Here is a 14,837-nt window from a genome sequence, read left to right on the forward strand (position 1 = left end):
GTTGCGTTTAGAACAGTACTGCAGCTGCCGCCGTGGCCTTCCCGGCCCCGTGTGACCTGGCACCTGCCCGCTCCCCAGCATCTCCTGTCCTTCTGCCCCTCACTCACCCATCTGCCCTCTCTTCCTGCTTGAACAGGCTACACTCAGTTACCCCCAAGGGCCGCTCCCTCGCCTGGGGAGGCTTCTTGCCCAGACTTCCTTAGGGCTGGGGTCCTTCTCCTTACCCAAGTCTCAAGTTCACATCCGTGGCAGGCCAGCCCTCAGGGTTACTCCATCCCGTTTCCTGTTCCGCTCGCCTCTTTAGCCCTTTGCTCCCTCGGAGTCTGTCTTGGTTGGTTCTGTGTCTTCTCCCTCCACCAGAAAGATGCTCCTGAAGCTTAGGGATCTTGTCTTTCTCGTTCGCCCCGGGGCCCAGCACGTACACCTGCACGCTGTAGAGACGTAATAAAAATCTGCTGGGCGGGTAAATCTGCTGGGCGGGTGCTTGTTCGAACGGCAGAAGTAGAACCGAAGGAGGACCTCGCAGCTGCCGTATCCTGAGTACCTGCTGCGGGTCACACGTTGTGCGGCGCACTTCAGAGAAGCATCGTCAGGAGACTTGTCGGTAGGGGCAAGCCCCCCACCCACAGGAGCACTGTTGAACGCCTCTGCCGTGTCCTGTGTGAAGCCAGTCACGTGGCCATCCCAGAATCAGCGTGGGGAGTATCACCAGAGGCTGTGGATTGAGAGAGGGGAATGATTTGTAGCCATTTTGTGATCCGCGCTAAGCACGTGTAGAAATGGAAGCCCAAAGAACCGTCATCTCTTGCTCATCACTGACACAGCTCAGAGTCCAAACCCAATTCTGTGTGACCCCAGAGTCCACCGTTGCACATCCATACTGTGCAACCTGCCTTGTAGGGAGGGAGCTCCCCATTCCCGCAGAAGCCGGCTGGTCTTCTAGAATTCCTTCCAACCCTGTCTTGTAGTGTCTGACTTGGCTGCCTCCCTGCAGGCTCCTTTGTCCCTAGACAGCGCACGAGGCTTCCTGTCTCAGCAGGACTCCCTGGGGTAGCCCTGGCCTCTATCCAGACCTTCCCGACATCTCTCTGGCCTTTCTTGAGCCTTTGCCCTCCTCTTGGCAGCGTGAGGTGATAGTGGGTCCTCCGGGGACGCGGAGAAGAGCCTGGGACCCAGAGTCAGGACCGTGGGTTCTAGCGCTCCCTCACCCAGTGCTCTTCAGCAAGCTGTGCCTCGCTTCGAGGCTGAGCTTTGATTTCGTCATCAAGATGGCATCGTCAGACCGAGAAAACCTCTACGGTTCTTTCCAAACTGAAAATTCTGTAGTTTGGAATTAACCTTTGTCTCTTGAAACACTCTCTCTTGTCCCCAGTGCTTGCTGTACCACATACTTTATCATCCAGTGTTAGAGACCAAAGAGCAACTCGGCACAGAAGTCGTGTGGACATGAGCTGCACAGGACGACCTTAGGGTGCAGGTGTGGGGAGACACAACCAGGCAAAGGGTCAAGAGAACAGCAGGTCTTTGAGGCAGACCCCCAGAGAGACCGAGGAGGAGGAGGGAGGAATGCACAGAAGTGACCCCAAGGGAAGAACACATTTGTGTCTGGGGAAACGGGCAGAGGAGAGAAGATCGTTGGGGACATTTACCCCAGCCGGCCCCGCAGTCCACACGGAGTACCGGTCTGGGTTCTGGGCGCTGGGGTCAGACAAGATCAGGGTGTCAATCCAGCTCCTCCACTGTGCAGCTATGTGACTTGAAAGAAGTCACTTCACCTCCTCGAGCTTCCTTCCCTGTAACAGAGTGCTGGGAAGCTCAACTTCACGGAGTCAGGGTGCACGTTAAAAGCAGTAACACTGGCAATGCAGCCAGCGCGCTCGAAACAGCAGAGAAAGGTAGAGATTCATTGTATCGCCATCACATTTCATAGGTTGTCATCATTACGATAAACCTCAGGCTGTCGCTGTTGTTCAGGTCCTGGCAGGAAGCTCGGTTTTGAGGGAAGAGAGGTCGGAAAGCTTGGGCTGGTGGCAGACAGGCAGGAGTGGCTGGGTCATCCTTCCTCTTCGTTCGCAGGGGTTCCACGGAACATCTGGCACCGTTTCCGGTAAAGCCCATGCAGACGTGATGTTTGCCACGTCAGCAGCACCTGAGAACCCAAGTATCTTGTGTCTCGGTTCTCACGTTACACCCTTGGCAGAGCTCAGAAGAAGGACTTGCTTCCCTTGCTTCCCTTTCTTGCTCCCCGCTCAGAAAACTCAGACACACAAACTCCCAGGCAGTGGCGGGGGGGTGGGGGAGCTCCGCCTCGGGAGCTGGCCTCTCTCTCCCCCGGGTGCCCCCTCGGGAGCTGGCCTCTCCTCCCCCCAGACCCATGTGCCTTGTACATGGGAGCTCTTCTATCCACAGGTTAGAAATCATTCTTGCCCTTCACTCCCCAGATCTCCAAGGATGCATACGAACAGCCGTCCCTTCTGAATGCACAGCCCCCTCCGTTCCGCAGACAGTGAGAGCGAGGTGCAGGGGGGATCACTCAAAACCCCAGATTCTCTGAGCCCAGCAGGGACCCGGGCCTGTGGCAGAAGCCGCAGGCAGGTTCCCGGGGAAGTAGGCATTGTGGAGAAGGCAGAGCCTCTTAGAAAACTGGCTCCGGTCAATCTGATTAGTAAGTATTATAAAGTATGAGAAGTGGAGGGCGTTTTATCCTGATGAATATCTTCGTCCTCCATCATGAAGCAGGAAGCAACTCCTGGCAGCAGCAATTCACAGAATTACCGAGAGGAAATTCTCAAAGTCCATCAAGAAAGCCAGTGACATAAGATAGGTATGCCCATTTTCCTTTGTTTAGAAGCAGGGAAATGCATGGAATCTATTTCCTGGTAATTGTCCGAATAAAGTGGGCATTCCTACCAGGAGACTGCTGATTATGTACTTCTTGCTGGGCAGGGAAAACATTGAAATAGGTTTTTGCTGCTTCTTAACCATGGATCCGATCTGCCAGGCACTTCTAATGCCTTTGGGGGAAAAAATCTTTGTAGATTTCTCTTCCAAGCATTTTTGTAGAATCCTCTCCATTGGAAGCATCTTTTGGTTTTTTCCTCTGGGCTTTCTTCTCCCCCCCACCCCCATAACCCTTGGCACGGTGCCTGTCCTGTAGCCTCACAAAATTGGCCAGGACCCTGGGGCAGAAAGGGCTCTGACAAAAGAAGATAGCATCACGCCAGGCACACTTTTGTCCCTAGCGTTCACGTGTTCTTCGGTTCCCTTGCCAAATGCCCAGCGTGTGTTTGTTCTCTCCAAGGCCCTGTCCCGGTACCCATCTGTACAGGTCTGGTCCAAGTCCAAGGATCGAAGCTGACCGGACATCTGGATCCCCCGTTTCTCCATCAGGGAAAGGAGGGAAAGGAGAGCCGTGCACAGGGTTGTTCGGGGAGCTCTGGAAAGGGGCTGGTGCGTAGTTAACTGGTGATCGTAGTTACCATCGCTCGTGTTTTAATGCTCCTGGTAACTTGAGGCCTCAGTTAGGTGTTTGGTTCAGTGTTCTACGGCTGGTCACTGCTTTAACAGAGCAGTGCAGCTTCTGGATGCTGGACATCTTTGCGGAGGGAGAAGGAGAGGCACAGGAGTTGTAAGCTGGAAAGGGAATTTTACATCATTTAATGTAATCATCCCCGCCCCCCATGAAAAGAGGAGTCTGAGAAGAGAAGGTTTATAGTGGGTTGTGACTCGGTCAGTTTCCTACCTACGTTTGGAAGCAGATAAAGACAAGAACCAGCCAGGTAAGTGTGTTTATGCTGGTTTTCGAGATAAAGGCACTGAGCTTTGGGGATTGGCGCCCGTCGCACAGTGACGAATGGTAGAGCAGGGACGTGGATTTGGAGCGGGCTGACCAGGTGTCTGTGGAGGTGGCGTCCGCCCCCCGGAGGCTGGCTGCATGGTGCGTGGCCCAGGTCCCCCAGGTCCCCACGGCTGGCTCAGCTTTCCTGTCTCCTCCAGGCTCCAGATGCTCGAGGCCATCTGCAAGCACTGGGAGGGACCCATCAGCCTGGCCCTCTACCTGTCCGACGCCGAGGCCCAGCAGTTCCTCCGCTACGCGCAGGGCTCCGAGGTGCTCATGAGCCGCCACAACGTGGCCTACCACATCGTGTACAAGGAGGGCCAGTTCTACCCTGTGAACCTGCTGCGTAACGTGGCCATGAAGCACGTGGGCACGCCCTACATGTTCCTGTCTGACATCGACTTCCTGCCCATGTACGGGCTCTATGAGTACCTCAGGTGAGGCCCCGGGGGATGCTGGGTCGGGCGGCATGGAAACTAGAATGCTCCCTGGGATCATCCTCCCGTCCAGTTCTCCTCTCTTCAAGGTGGGGGAGACCCGACGGGACGGGACCTGCCCACGTCTGCCCAGAGGTAGGGCACTTCCCGCTCTGCACTTCCCGCTCCGCCAGGGCCATTTAGGCAATCCAGTGTCCTCGTTTTCCTGATGAGCAGGCCGGAACCCCACTTTGCATACCGAAATGTTAGAAGCAGCGTGTGGTTTCAGAACCGTCTCTTCCGCTCCCGGGCTAATGCTCTCTCTCTGGCTGCTAGAAAAACCCGTCATCCCTCTTCCAGTTTCAGATCAGATGACCTTCATCTAACCATTCTGGAAAGTTCACTGCCTATTCTGTAAAACAAAGCAAAGTGACGGCAAGGGCTAGCATTTATTGAAGTGCCCACTGAGTGCCAGGCACTGTTCCGAGGGCCTGACAAGTACAAGTTCATTCCCACCCACCGCAGTCCCCGGGCGACGACTGTGATTATCTTTATTGCCCAGATGGGAGTGTGAGGGGCTGAGATCGGGAGCTGTAAGCCCAGGGTTACACACCTACTCGAGTGGGGCCTGGGGTCAGTCTGCCCGACTGCAGAGCTGTGGGCTGAGTTGCCGTCTTGGCCGCCTCTGTGACTCTCCGGGGACCCGTTCCAGCTCTGCCTACGTGGTGGGGCAGGCGTCCAGGGGCTGGAGAAGGCCCTCAGCTCCTGGAAGGCTGGATGGCTGTGCGGGGAGTGGCATTTGTTATGCAAAAGCCCCCAATCTGAACTCAAAGGGACTGCTGAATTCCTACAGCCCGAAGTCCCCGTGTGGGCAAACTGAAGTCACAAGGCATAAATCAAGATGTAAATAGTCAAACTTTTTTTAAATCATTATTGCTGGCTTTTGTCAGCATGAATTCTCTCTGCTGCCAGGTGATGCTTCCCTGGGTCAAGGTACCTGGAGAGGCGGTTTGCACTTAATAGTTATCCTGCTGGATCCACACCTCAAGCCCAAAAGGCCGGCAGGGTTCCCCCCTTTTACTGTGGGCAACCCCAAGGCTTGGAGAAGCCGAGTCCCTGCTCCCCTCCACATGGCGTTGCTCCAGGATTGGCACCAGTGTCTGTTAGACTCCAGGGGGGCAAGCGACCAGCTTCACACTTGCCTGGCTGCTCTGGGGTTACTGACTGTCCCCAGCAGGGCAGGCGATAGAATTCTTTCTCTCCTGCTCCCTGGCCCTCCCTCGCTCTGTGTGTGCGTGTGTGTCTGTGGGTCTCTCAGTCTTTCTTTCTCTTACTGCCTCTGTTGCTCTCATTCTTAAAAGAGCCTCCCCCCTCCCAAAGACTTGAAACCTTTGGTCTGAAGCCAGAGCACGGGCCGTAGAAGCTGCATCCCCGCCCTGCTCTTCGGAGCAAGGGAAGGCAGGATGCGAGCATTCTCTGTCCACTTTTCTGCAACGGGCTTCTCTCCGGGTTTATCTTGGGATTTCCTAACTTCAGTCCCTCCCCCGTGATCGGGAGGAGCCCCTTCCAGCCTCTCTCTGTCCGCGACGCTGGGGCGGCATGACCCTCCGTCAGGGAGGATGGGCAGTGTCTTCCCAAAGAGCATGGGCTGTGCTGCCCCAACTCCTGAGGCTGGCGCAGGACTCTGGCACGATCTGTCCCTCCAGCTCCAGCTGCAGCTGGGCCTTGGAGTCTCATTGTGTGGGGTGAGGGCGCCCCCGTGTGGCCAGAGCGCGCTTTCAGCGCCTGATTCCTGGCGCTTCTGAAGCCCCTGCAGCATCAGGGGCTGGGGAGTCCGGGTTGGGGGGGGGGGGGGAGAACGGGAGGAGGAAGGCTCCCAAAGGAGCAGATGTTGGGGGCCGCCCTCCACCAAGAAAAGAGAGGCTGGAGGATTAGAGTGCGGCCACGTCCTCGCCGCTGAGGGGCTGTCCTGCAGGAGCGCCTAAGGGGCCTTCATTCCAAGGAGCTGGAGTGAACTGGCCCTCTCTTAAGAATCTGTGGTCTGCTCCCCACTGCAAGCGCTCTTATTATTTTACCTCATGGGTCTCATGTTTTAAAAAACAGCACACGGAACAGACTGTTTCTGTGTTCTCTTCTTATGTTTTATTGATCAAAGATGCTATTAATCTCTAACCAAGACCTTACTCAATAGGAGATAACCAGCGTTGCCTGCTAATTAACATGTTCTTAACGCAGAGTCACCGGAGGCTTGGTTGGCCTTTGTCCCCTTGTTACGGGAAGGTGCGTGGTTCCCCTCAGGGGTTTTGCAGTATTGCACATTGCTGGTAAAACGCTGCTGCTCTCTTCACGGCCGATGGAAGTCCAGAGACCCTCCCCTGAGTGAGAAGAAATGATCTTGTCCAGTCCTCTTTTTATTATTAAAGTTTTCGGTGTAATTCCCGTACAGTTAACATACAGTGTAATATTAGTCCAGGTGTATGGTGTAGTGATTCAGCGCCTCCGCACATCACCTGGTGCTCATCACAACAGGTGCACCCCTTAATCCCTGTCACCTGTTTCAGCCATCCATTTCCCCTCCCCACGCCCCGCATCCCCTCTGGTAACCAGCAGTCTGTTCTCTATTGTTCAGTCTGTTTCTTGCTCTCTCTATATATATGTAATTTTTTGACTTTGCTCCTTTGTTTGGTTTTTTCAGTTCCATATATGAGTGAAATCATACAGTGTTTGCTTTCACTGACTGGCTTTGCTTAGCATGATACTGTCTAGCTCCATCCATGTCATTGCAAATGACAAGATTTCATTCCTTTTATGGCTGAGCAATATTCCATCGTGTGTATATACCACAGCTGCTTCGTCTGTTGATCTTTTGATGGGCACTTGGGCTGCTTCCATAACTCGGCTTTTGTAAGTAATGCTGCTATAAACATCGGGGTGCGTGTGTCCCTTCGCATTAGTGTTTTTGTATTTGGGAGGTAAATACCCAGTAGCGCAATTGCTGGATCGTATGGTCGCTCTATTTTTAACTTTCTGAGGAAGCTCCATACTGTTAAGTACACATGTGGACACTGAGACCAGAGAAGCCCTGACTTGCCTGTCTAGCATGAAAAGACATTGTGACTTTCCTGATTCTTCTTCTGCTCCATCCTTAGCATCCACTCGTCTTTTCATTCATTTAGTGGGTCAGCGTTTATAAGGCACCTGCTGCTCGTACCGCCGTATCTGTGAACCAGAGACAGGACCTGCAAATCCCAGCGCTTTCAGACCAGCCAGAATGACAGTTAACTAAAGATGCTTTCGTTCTGTGATGGGGGTGTCCCCTCCCAGTGGGATTCACCTAGTCTGGGGGTGGGAGGAAAGGATGTCCTGAAGAAAATAGATCCAGAAGGAGGCTGAGTTAGAGTCTGCCGGTGGAGGCGGCGATGTTCCAGGCAGAAGGAGCTGTCCATTCCAGAGGTGCAAGGTGGCCGGAGCTTTGACGGGGAAAGCAGCAAGAGACGATGTGGCCAGAAATGGAAGCTGGGGTGGGTCCCGCAGGACTTCGTGTAACATATGCGGAGGAGGGAGGAGAGCAGTGGAAGATCACTGGGAGGAGGGGCACATTAGAAGTTCATTTCGGGAAGATCATTCTAGTTGCTTTGCAAAGGGTCAGAATCGGCAGAGCCAGAGCAAGGGGGACAAGTGAGGGGACTCTTGTGTTAGTCTAGGCGAGAGGCGCGGAGGGCCTGGTGCAGGGATCAGAGGCAGCAGGGGGACAGGTAGACGGACCAGTGAGAGATGCAGCAGCTGAAGTCAGTAAGGATGCTTAACTGACTGAGCCATCCAGGTGCTCCAGTCTTCATGTTTTTCAGGAGGAGCTGGATACTGAGATTTTTGTGTTTTGATTTTTAATGTTGACTACTAATTTAAAAAAAAAAAACACCACTGTGGAGTCCCAGACCAAATATGTCTTTGGGCTGAATAGAGCCTCCCGCCCCCATCCTATGCCACCAGTTTGTGACCTCTGACCTAGATAATTCCTAGGCACCAGAATTTTGAGAACAGGTAAGGAATAGGATCCTATCACAAGCCCCAAAGAAGCATGCACTGTTCTTTCATGTGAAGATAACCATATTGGCTTGCCATTGGCTTATGGAAAATTTTCTTCCGGTGAGTGGGATGAGTGTGTTTCTGATCCAGACGCTAAACCTGGATGTGCTTCGTGACCAGTATTATATTTGGGATGAGGTTACGGGTGCTGTTGGCCATGAGAGTCGCGGACCCCAACAAGGCCTGAGACTAACTTCTTCAGCAAAGGTGCCCAACAAAATTGCTCTGCCCAAGCTCTGTTGAAATGTTACTATTATAAATGCTGGTAGTTACAATGTATTGCACCCTGTGCCAGCCACCTGCTCGCTGCTTTGTAAAAATTGCATCTGTGGTTCCGCACTTGTGAGGTAACCGTTACCGCAGGCGGCCAAACTGAGGCCTCAGCCAGGTTAAATATTAGCGACAGACGAGGCAAGCGGACCTCCCTCTGGGACAGCCTGCTCGCTTCTGGAAGGGGCCAGAACACCAGAGCAGGCTGATGGGCCGCCCTCTCACTGGACCCCCCCCCAATCATATCACCCATTTGGGGGGGGGGGCGGACTTGCTTTCCCCAAATGGTTCAGCATCAGAGTTCCCAAAGCGGTTGCTTGGCAACCAGCTAATATTACAGCAAAAACAAACGGATCAATTGGAAAGTAATGAAATCAGTTATTCGCGTGGACACAGCTGCAGAGTTTCAGTAAAATCCCTCTCCCACCCCTTCGCCAGTTTATCCTAAAGGACGAGCTCGTGGATGTGCGGCTTTCACTCAGTTTCAGACACGTCAGGTGGGATTCGGCGGGGCTGGCGCGCTTTCCAAGCGTGTGACTCGGGGCGGCTTACTTAGTCTCCCCGGTCCTCTGTTTTCTCAGGTAATAAAGGGGCTAATGACAGCCTCCTGCAAGGGGATAGTAGGGACTCAACAGGGGTTAATTTTGTGTACTGCTCACAGCACTTAGAAGTGCATTTCTTCGCCAGGCCCCCACCCCCACCTCTCCCATTGGCAAACTGCCAACTTCAGTATAGCCAGGTGACTCCAAATAACCACAGTATAAATATCAAATGAGAAGCTGTAGACTCACATTTATTGATTCAAAAAATACATAGTGAGCACCTGTTACGTGCCCGGCAGTGTGCTGCTTTGTGACGGGGCCTTCCCTGGAGCCATTCAGACCTGCCTTTCAATGCTGAGTACTCCTTACTCAGCATTTTGTTGACCTTCGGAAAAGTCCTTAACTCCCTGTACTTTTTTTTCATTTGTGAAATGGGATTTGTATTACTGCTTCCCTCTGAAGGTCCTGGGAAAATGAAGTGTAATAGTATTTGGACAGCACCAGGCACAATGCCGTGAGTCATGTCTCATTCCATGACATTGCATGGCTGCGGGGGCTATCGCGGTGAGTGGGACAGGCCGGCAGGTGCCTGCCCTCCTGGGGGCCACTCTCAACTGTAGTTATTGCTGCCGTTCTTGTTATCAATACAGAAACAGAGAGAAAAGATACAGGGGCTCAGACTCACAGGCAGATGGTCCAGTGTGGGTGGACAGGGATGGCCTTGAAAAGACACAGAGAGTTGGTGATGCGCTTGAAGGGCTAACAGGTGTAAAGGCATGATATATCTTGGCATTTTCAAAGAATGTTCCAGAATGGCAGAGGAATCGAAGGTGGAGGGTAGAGACAGCTCCCCTCAGCTGGAACATTCCCTATCCATGAGACTGGGCAGGCTTCCCACCTCTTTTACTAATCCTGCAGAATCTTCATGCCTGACGCTTAAAACATCTGCTCTGTTTCGCAAATGTCGCCTTTGCTTTCTAGGGGACACACACGCCACCCTGCATAGAGACTATATTCCGACAGTGTACAGGAATGACAAGCTTCAGTTTAATTCTGTTCTCCGCAGGGCGATGGCTAACCACTCTCCCCCATCAGATGTCCCCTGGCACACACAGCTGCTCTGTAAATACTTGTGGAATGAGTGCTGAAATTTGAGCAAGACCAGGTAGAGATAGCACGAGGCCCGGCCCACGGGCCGCCTTCCATGAGCCATTACTAGGTGGCACTTCTTCGGGTAAATTCATCATTTGAGTTCTGCTATCTCAATAACATTTCACATTTACTGAGCACGTGCTATGCGCCAAGCACTTCGCGTGTGTCTTGTCATTTCACCTCCTGTTAGAGGCAAGGTGGTGTAGACTAAGGAGCCTGCTTTCAGGCGCCGCATTGCCACGCACACAACTCGCTTATCCTGGGCTCCTCTGAGATGATCTACGCTTAACCTGTTTATTGATCCCGTTGCCTGATGGGCCCGTCTCCACCACCACCACCATGGCCACGACCATCACTGCAGGTCGCATTTATCAAGTTCATTCCATGCATTGGAGAACTGTCTTGGCGTCTTCGTGAGACAACCCATTAATCCTCCTACCCCGCCACACACACGAAGGTGTAACTTGGTCGAGAGCACAAGCTGGAGAGTGTCCAGGGAGGACCTGAATCCGGGCGGCCGGCCCCCGAGCTGCCCTCCTGACTTCAGGGGCACTGACGCCCTTCCGTAACCCACGGTCAGCCCCTAACACAGCACCAGCGTGCAGAAAGCGCTCCAGATGTGTAGCCCTGGTCGCTCGTAAACGTGGAGCCAGTGGGGTAATTACGAAGTAGGGGTGAATCAGGATGTTGAGAGTTACTGGAGGTGATGAGTAGGGAGTCTCTGGCACAGAGTGTGGCCCCGTAACAATAGCTGTTTCATGTTTTTAAAATTTGCCCCCAAGCTCATTTTTAGCTTCTCTTTCTTCCTTACTGCTCTGACAGCTTCTCTCTCTGGATATGTTAATGCTGTCCCTTTAGGAGCTGAATCTTGCTGGGGCCTGGGCACTCCCCCACCCCCACCCCCGGCTCTCCCGAGGATTCTGCCCAACTCTGACCTCATCCATTATGTGTGTATTTCACACTTACGCTCTCCGTGGGCAGCCTCATCACCCTCATTTGCAAGTCTTTGCTGTTGTCCACACACACCTCCTGGAAGCCTGTCTGCCCGGAGCTCATTTCCTAGGCAACTGTAATAGGGGCTGAGCACACCCTGTTACCTGCCTCCATTCGGCGAGGAGGCAGGACTGGCTGTGCCTGCGCCTGCCTCCAGGTTATCAGCGGCCCGTAACAAGCGCTCTGCTCCTGCCTTCCCCCACCCTGAGGGAGGTTGCTGAGTCCTCAGGGGTGGTGTTCAGGTGATGCCCAGGCATCCCGGTGGAAAGCCATGCTGCTGTCCAGTGCTGTTGAAGCTAGGCAGTTTAAGGGGCGTGGGGGGCAGCCAGAGACAGGAGCCTCTGCTAGTCTCCCTGAGACGCACACACACGCACGCACACACGCGCTTAGGTGCACATATGCACGGGCACACACGTGCGCACACACACACGCACACGAGTGCCTTTCCTTGGCCCCCCCTGGTTGGTTGCATCGGTGGCCACATTAGCCTGCCGCTCCTCGCCGTCTGCCAGCTCGCTCACGGGTCGGTTTGCGCCCTGCCCACACACTGGTTCCAGGAAGAAGCTGAAATCCGAGAAGGGTGGGTGAGTCTCAGACGTGTGCCTCAGCTTTCTCTTCCAGCAGGGATCCCCCCAGCCATGCCCTTGTCCTCCTGTAGAACAGCACAAGAGAATTGTGTGTGCACAGCAGTCCGGGAAGGAACAGGAAGGAAGGAGCGCTTGACAAGCGTCTTCTGTGCACCGGGGGCCATGCGAGGTGCTCGACACATACTCCCTTTTTCATGACAACCCAGTCAGTGCCCAGGGCCTTCGTTCCCATTATCCAAGCGGGAAGATGAAAATGCAGAAGGTAAATTTGCCCAAAAGTCCTATGGCTTAAGTGGCAGGACTACAATTTCAACCCTGTTTTGGAAACTGTCATTTCCAAAGGACAGTCTTCACAATCCCATCTTCTTCTCCATATGACAACCACAGACTGATTCCTTCGTTCCCTGTACATTTTGACTGCCTACTGTGTGCTGGAGCTGGAAACCCAGCCATGAACAAGGCTCACCCCTGACCTCAAGCCTGGCGGAGCCGACGGGTGCACACAAGCAATCTGCATGCTGTTACCACTGCCACCTCCCACCATCGCCAGTGCTTGGAACAGTCCCGAAAGAACCATCCCAAAGTAGATCCGGCCCAACATCCAGGGGACGCATCAAGGCCAGGAGACGGGACGGGAGAGGTTGCCAGGAGCCAAGCTCTTGCTGCTGGGTGGGCACAAAGCCCTAAAAGAAAGGGTGAGACCGTTCTGGGGTTTCTGAAGCAGATACACCCTCCAGCACAAGCTGCTTTTCTGCCTCCCCATCCCCTTTTAATATAACTGTCACCTCAGTCCCCGGGAACTTGTAAGAACCATTGGACTCTTTACAGCTCGGGTTTGATTAAACTGCGTGCTGTCTGACATCGGACTGGGCTCTGCCAATCCAGGGCTCCGAGAGCTGATGAGCCTCCTTCTCTCCTGGCTTTGCGACAGCAGCCCCAGTGCCTTCACCCCTGGTTCCCAGCACTGTGTCCTTTGTCAGCACTGGCCTCAGCCACTCATTGCACTGCCACAAATACCAGCTCAGCCAGTCCCGGTATAGGAGCAGAAGTTCGCATGGACAGAGCTTGAGGATCCGATCCCCCACCCCTGCCCAAGGGGTAGAGGCTACAAGAGGCACCCAGATGGTAACCAGCACCATGAAGACTGATGCACGGAGCAGTTCCCTGATCCAAGCCATAGCAACCGGGAAGGTGCTCTCCAGAATTCTGGATGGAGTTCTCCAGCTAAGGGTGGAGGGAGTGGTCTTTGCACCAAAGGACAGAGGAGGTGAGGAAGATGAGCCATGGACAAATCTGCCACATTTGACGATGAGGAGACACTGCTGCCCTTGGCCAGGTCCAGGGGTCAAAGGCAGGTTCCACTAGTTCGAAGAAAGGAAATCACCAATGTAGGAGGCCCAGTAAAGCCAGTAGGTCAGTGTGCACGTCTCTACCTCTGCAGACTCTGTGTGCTCGCCTCGCCTCTGCCCCACCTCGCTGCTGTGCGGCCGGACCTGCCGTGGGGATAAGTGTGCGAGCGGTAGCCTCTGGCCCTGTCTCTCCTTCCCAGTCCCAAACCGCTCTTCCATCAGCTGCCTTGACCCGTGGACTCCAAGAGGCTCCTTGCTCCAGTTGCAAAGTCACCGCGTTAACAGACTTGACTCAGAGCCCAGGACCAATGACCTTTCCCAGTCATTTCTAAGCTGGTGCAGCCCTCACGAATACAGTGATGCCTCCTTCACTTGAGGATAACGATAAAGATGGTGGTTGTTGCACCTGCCAGCTGGGTTATGAGGCAAGTTGCTGAACCTCAGAGTTTTCATGACTTGATCAGTAAACCAGAAATACTAGTGCCTCTGTTACATGTGGCCATGACTAAAGAAGTAAAGAAGATTAAAGAAGTTTCTAATGTGCTCGAGGTGCTTGGTACTGAATATACATAAGCACTCTGTATTACCGTGTATCGACCACCTACAATGTATCGGGCATTTCTAAGAAATTCAGTTCCCCCAAGTCCTGTATGCTTTCTCATTTCCAGAGCTTTGCAAATATTTAGAACCCCCTCCGCGGACCCACTAACTCCTGCTTCTTAGAACACAGTAGTGGGAAGCTCTCTCTGACTCTGCACCAGAGAGCAGAGAAGACACTCCTGTCTTCCTCCCTCCCTGCGCTTGGAGCTCGGTCCAGACAGGGGTTCCGTCTGTGTATTCAGCTCTGTGCTCTGTGTCTGTGTCTGGCCCCATAAATATCCATTAATTAATGAGTATATTATCTTAGTTCTCTTAATAACCAAGTCTGTGAAATATTTACTATCAAGATAAGGAAACAAAAGCCCAGAGTTAAGCAAATTGCCCGTGATCCCACAATTAGTGCAGCCGTGGAGCAAAGATAGGATGTCTGTCGTCTAAAAGATCATGCTCTCTTGCTTACTATGCAGCCTCCCTTGACACGGGCATTCTCCTGAGCAAGACGCGGCCCTCAAGTGTGTTGAAATAATTTTAGTTGGCTCCTCTTGAACCATCAGACTGGCCACACGGATGCCTCAATCCCACGGGGCTGCCACGTGGCCGGAGTTGAAGAGCATCGTGGTGCTGGGCGTGGTTCCTGGTTCATCCCACCCCCTGCCCTTCTCCCTTGTGTCTGCCTGGCGCTGAAGCCTGGTGTCCACTGTCCTCGACCAGCCTGCCGGCCCCGGTGGCCCTGCACCTGTCTCGGCCCTGCCCCCTTCTCCCCCCCAGCACCCTAAATACAGACAGATTGAAACAGGAGATAGTTGCAAAACCATTTCTTTCTGTTTAAACTCGACTGTGCTTTCTCATTTTTATTTACATCACAGGTCGATTATTTCTCTCATTTTGTTTTCCTGAAGGTGCCACCAGATTGGGTTGCCAGCGCCCGAGCGCACACCCGTGAGAGAGGGAGCATTTGTTTCAGGGGATTCTGAAGAGAGTCGAATGCATGCAAGTGGAGAGGA

At 53.4% G+C, this 14,837-nt stretch overlaps 1 protein-coding gene across 5 annotated transcripts in view; it reads left to right on the plus strand.

Annotated features, from left to right (window-relative positions):
* The window catches only part of LARGE1 (LARGE xylosyl- and glucuronyltransferase 1), a 516,017-nt gene that overhangs the window by 484,385 nt on the left and 16,795 nt on the right, over positions 1–14,837 (plus strand). For all 5 annotated transcript variants that reach the window (XM_044384456.3, XM_026499721.4, XM_044384455.3 and 2 more), the window contains one exon: positions 3,997–4,275. In XM_044384456.3, coding sequence (XP_044240391.1) covers positions 3,997–4,275 — 279 coding nt within the window. The remainder of the gene's footprint in view (positions 1–3,996; positions 4,276–14,837) is intronic.

Source organism: Ursus arctos, unplaced genomic scaffold, assembly GCF_023065955.2.
Source record: "Ursus arctos isolate Adak ecotype North America unplaced genomic scaffold, UrsArc2.0 scaffold_21, whole genome shotgun sequence".
Lineage (NCBI taxonomy): Eukaryota > Metazoa > Chordata > Mammalia > Carnivora > Ursidae > Ursus > Ursus arctos.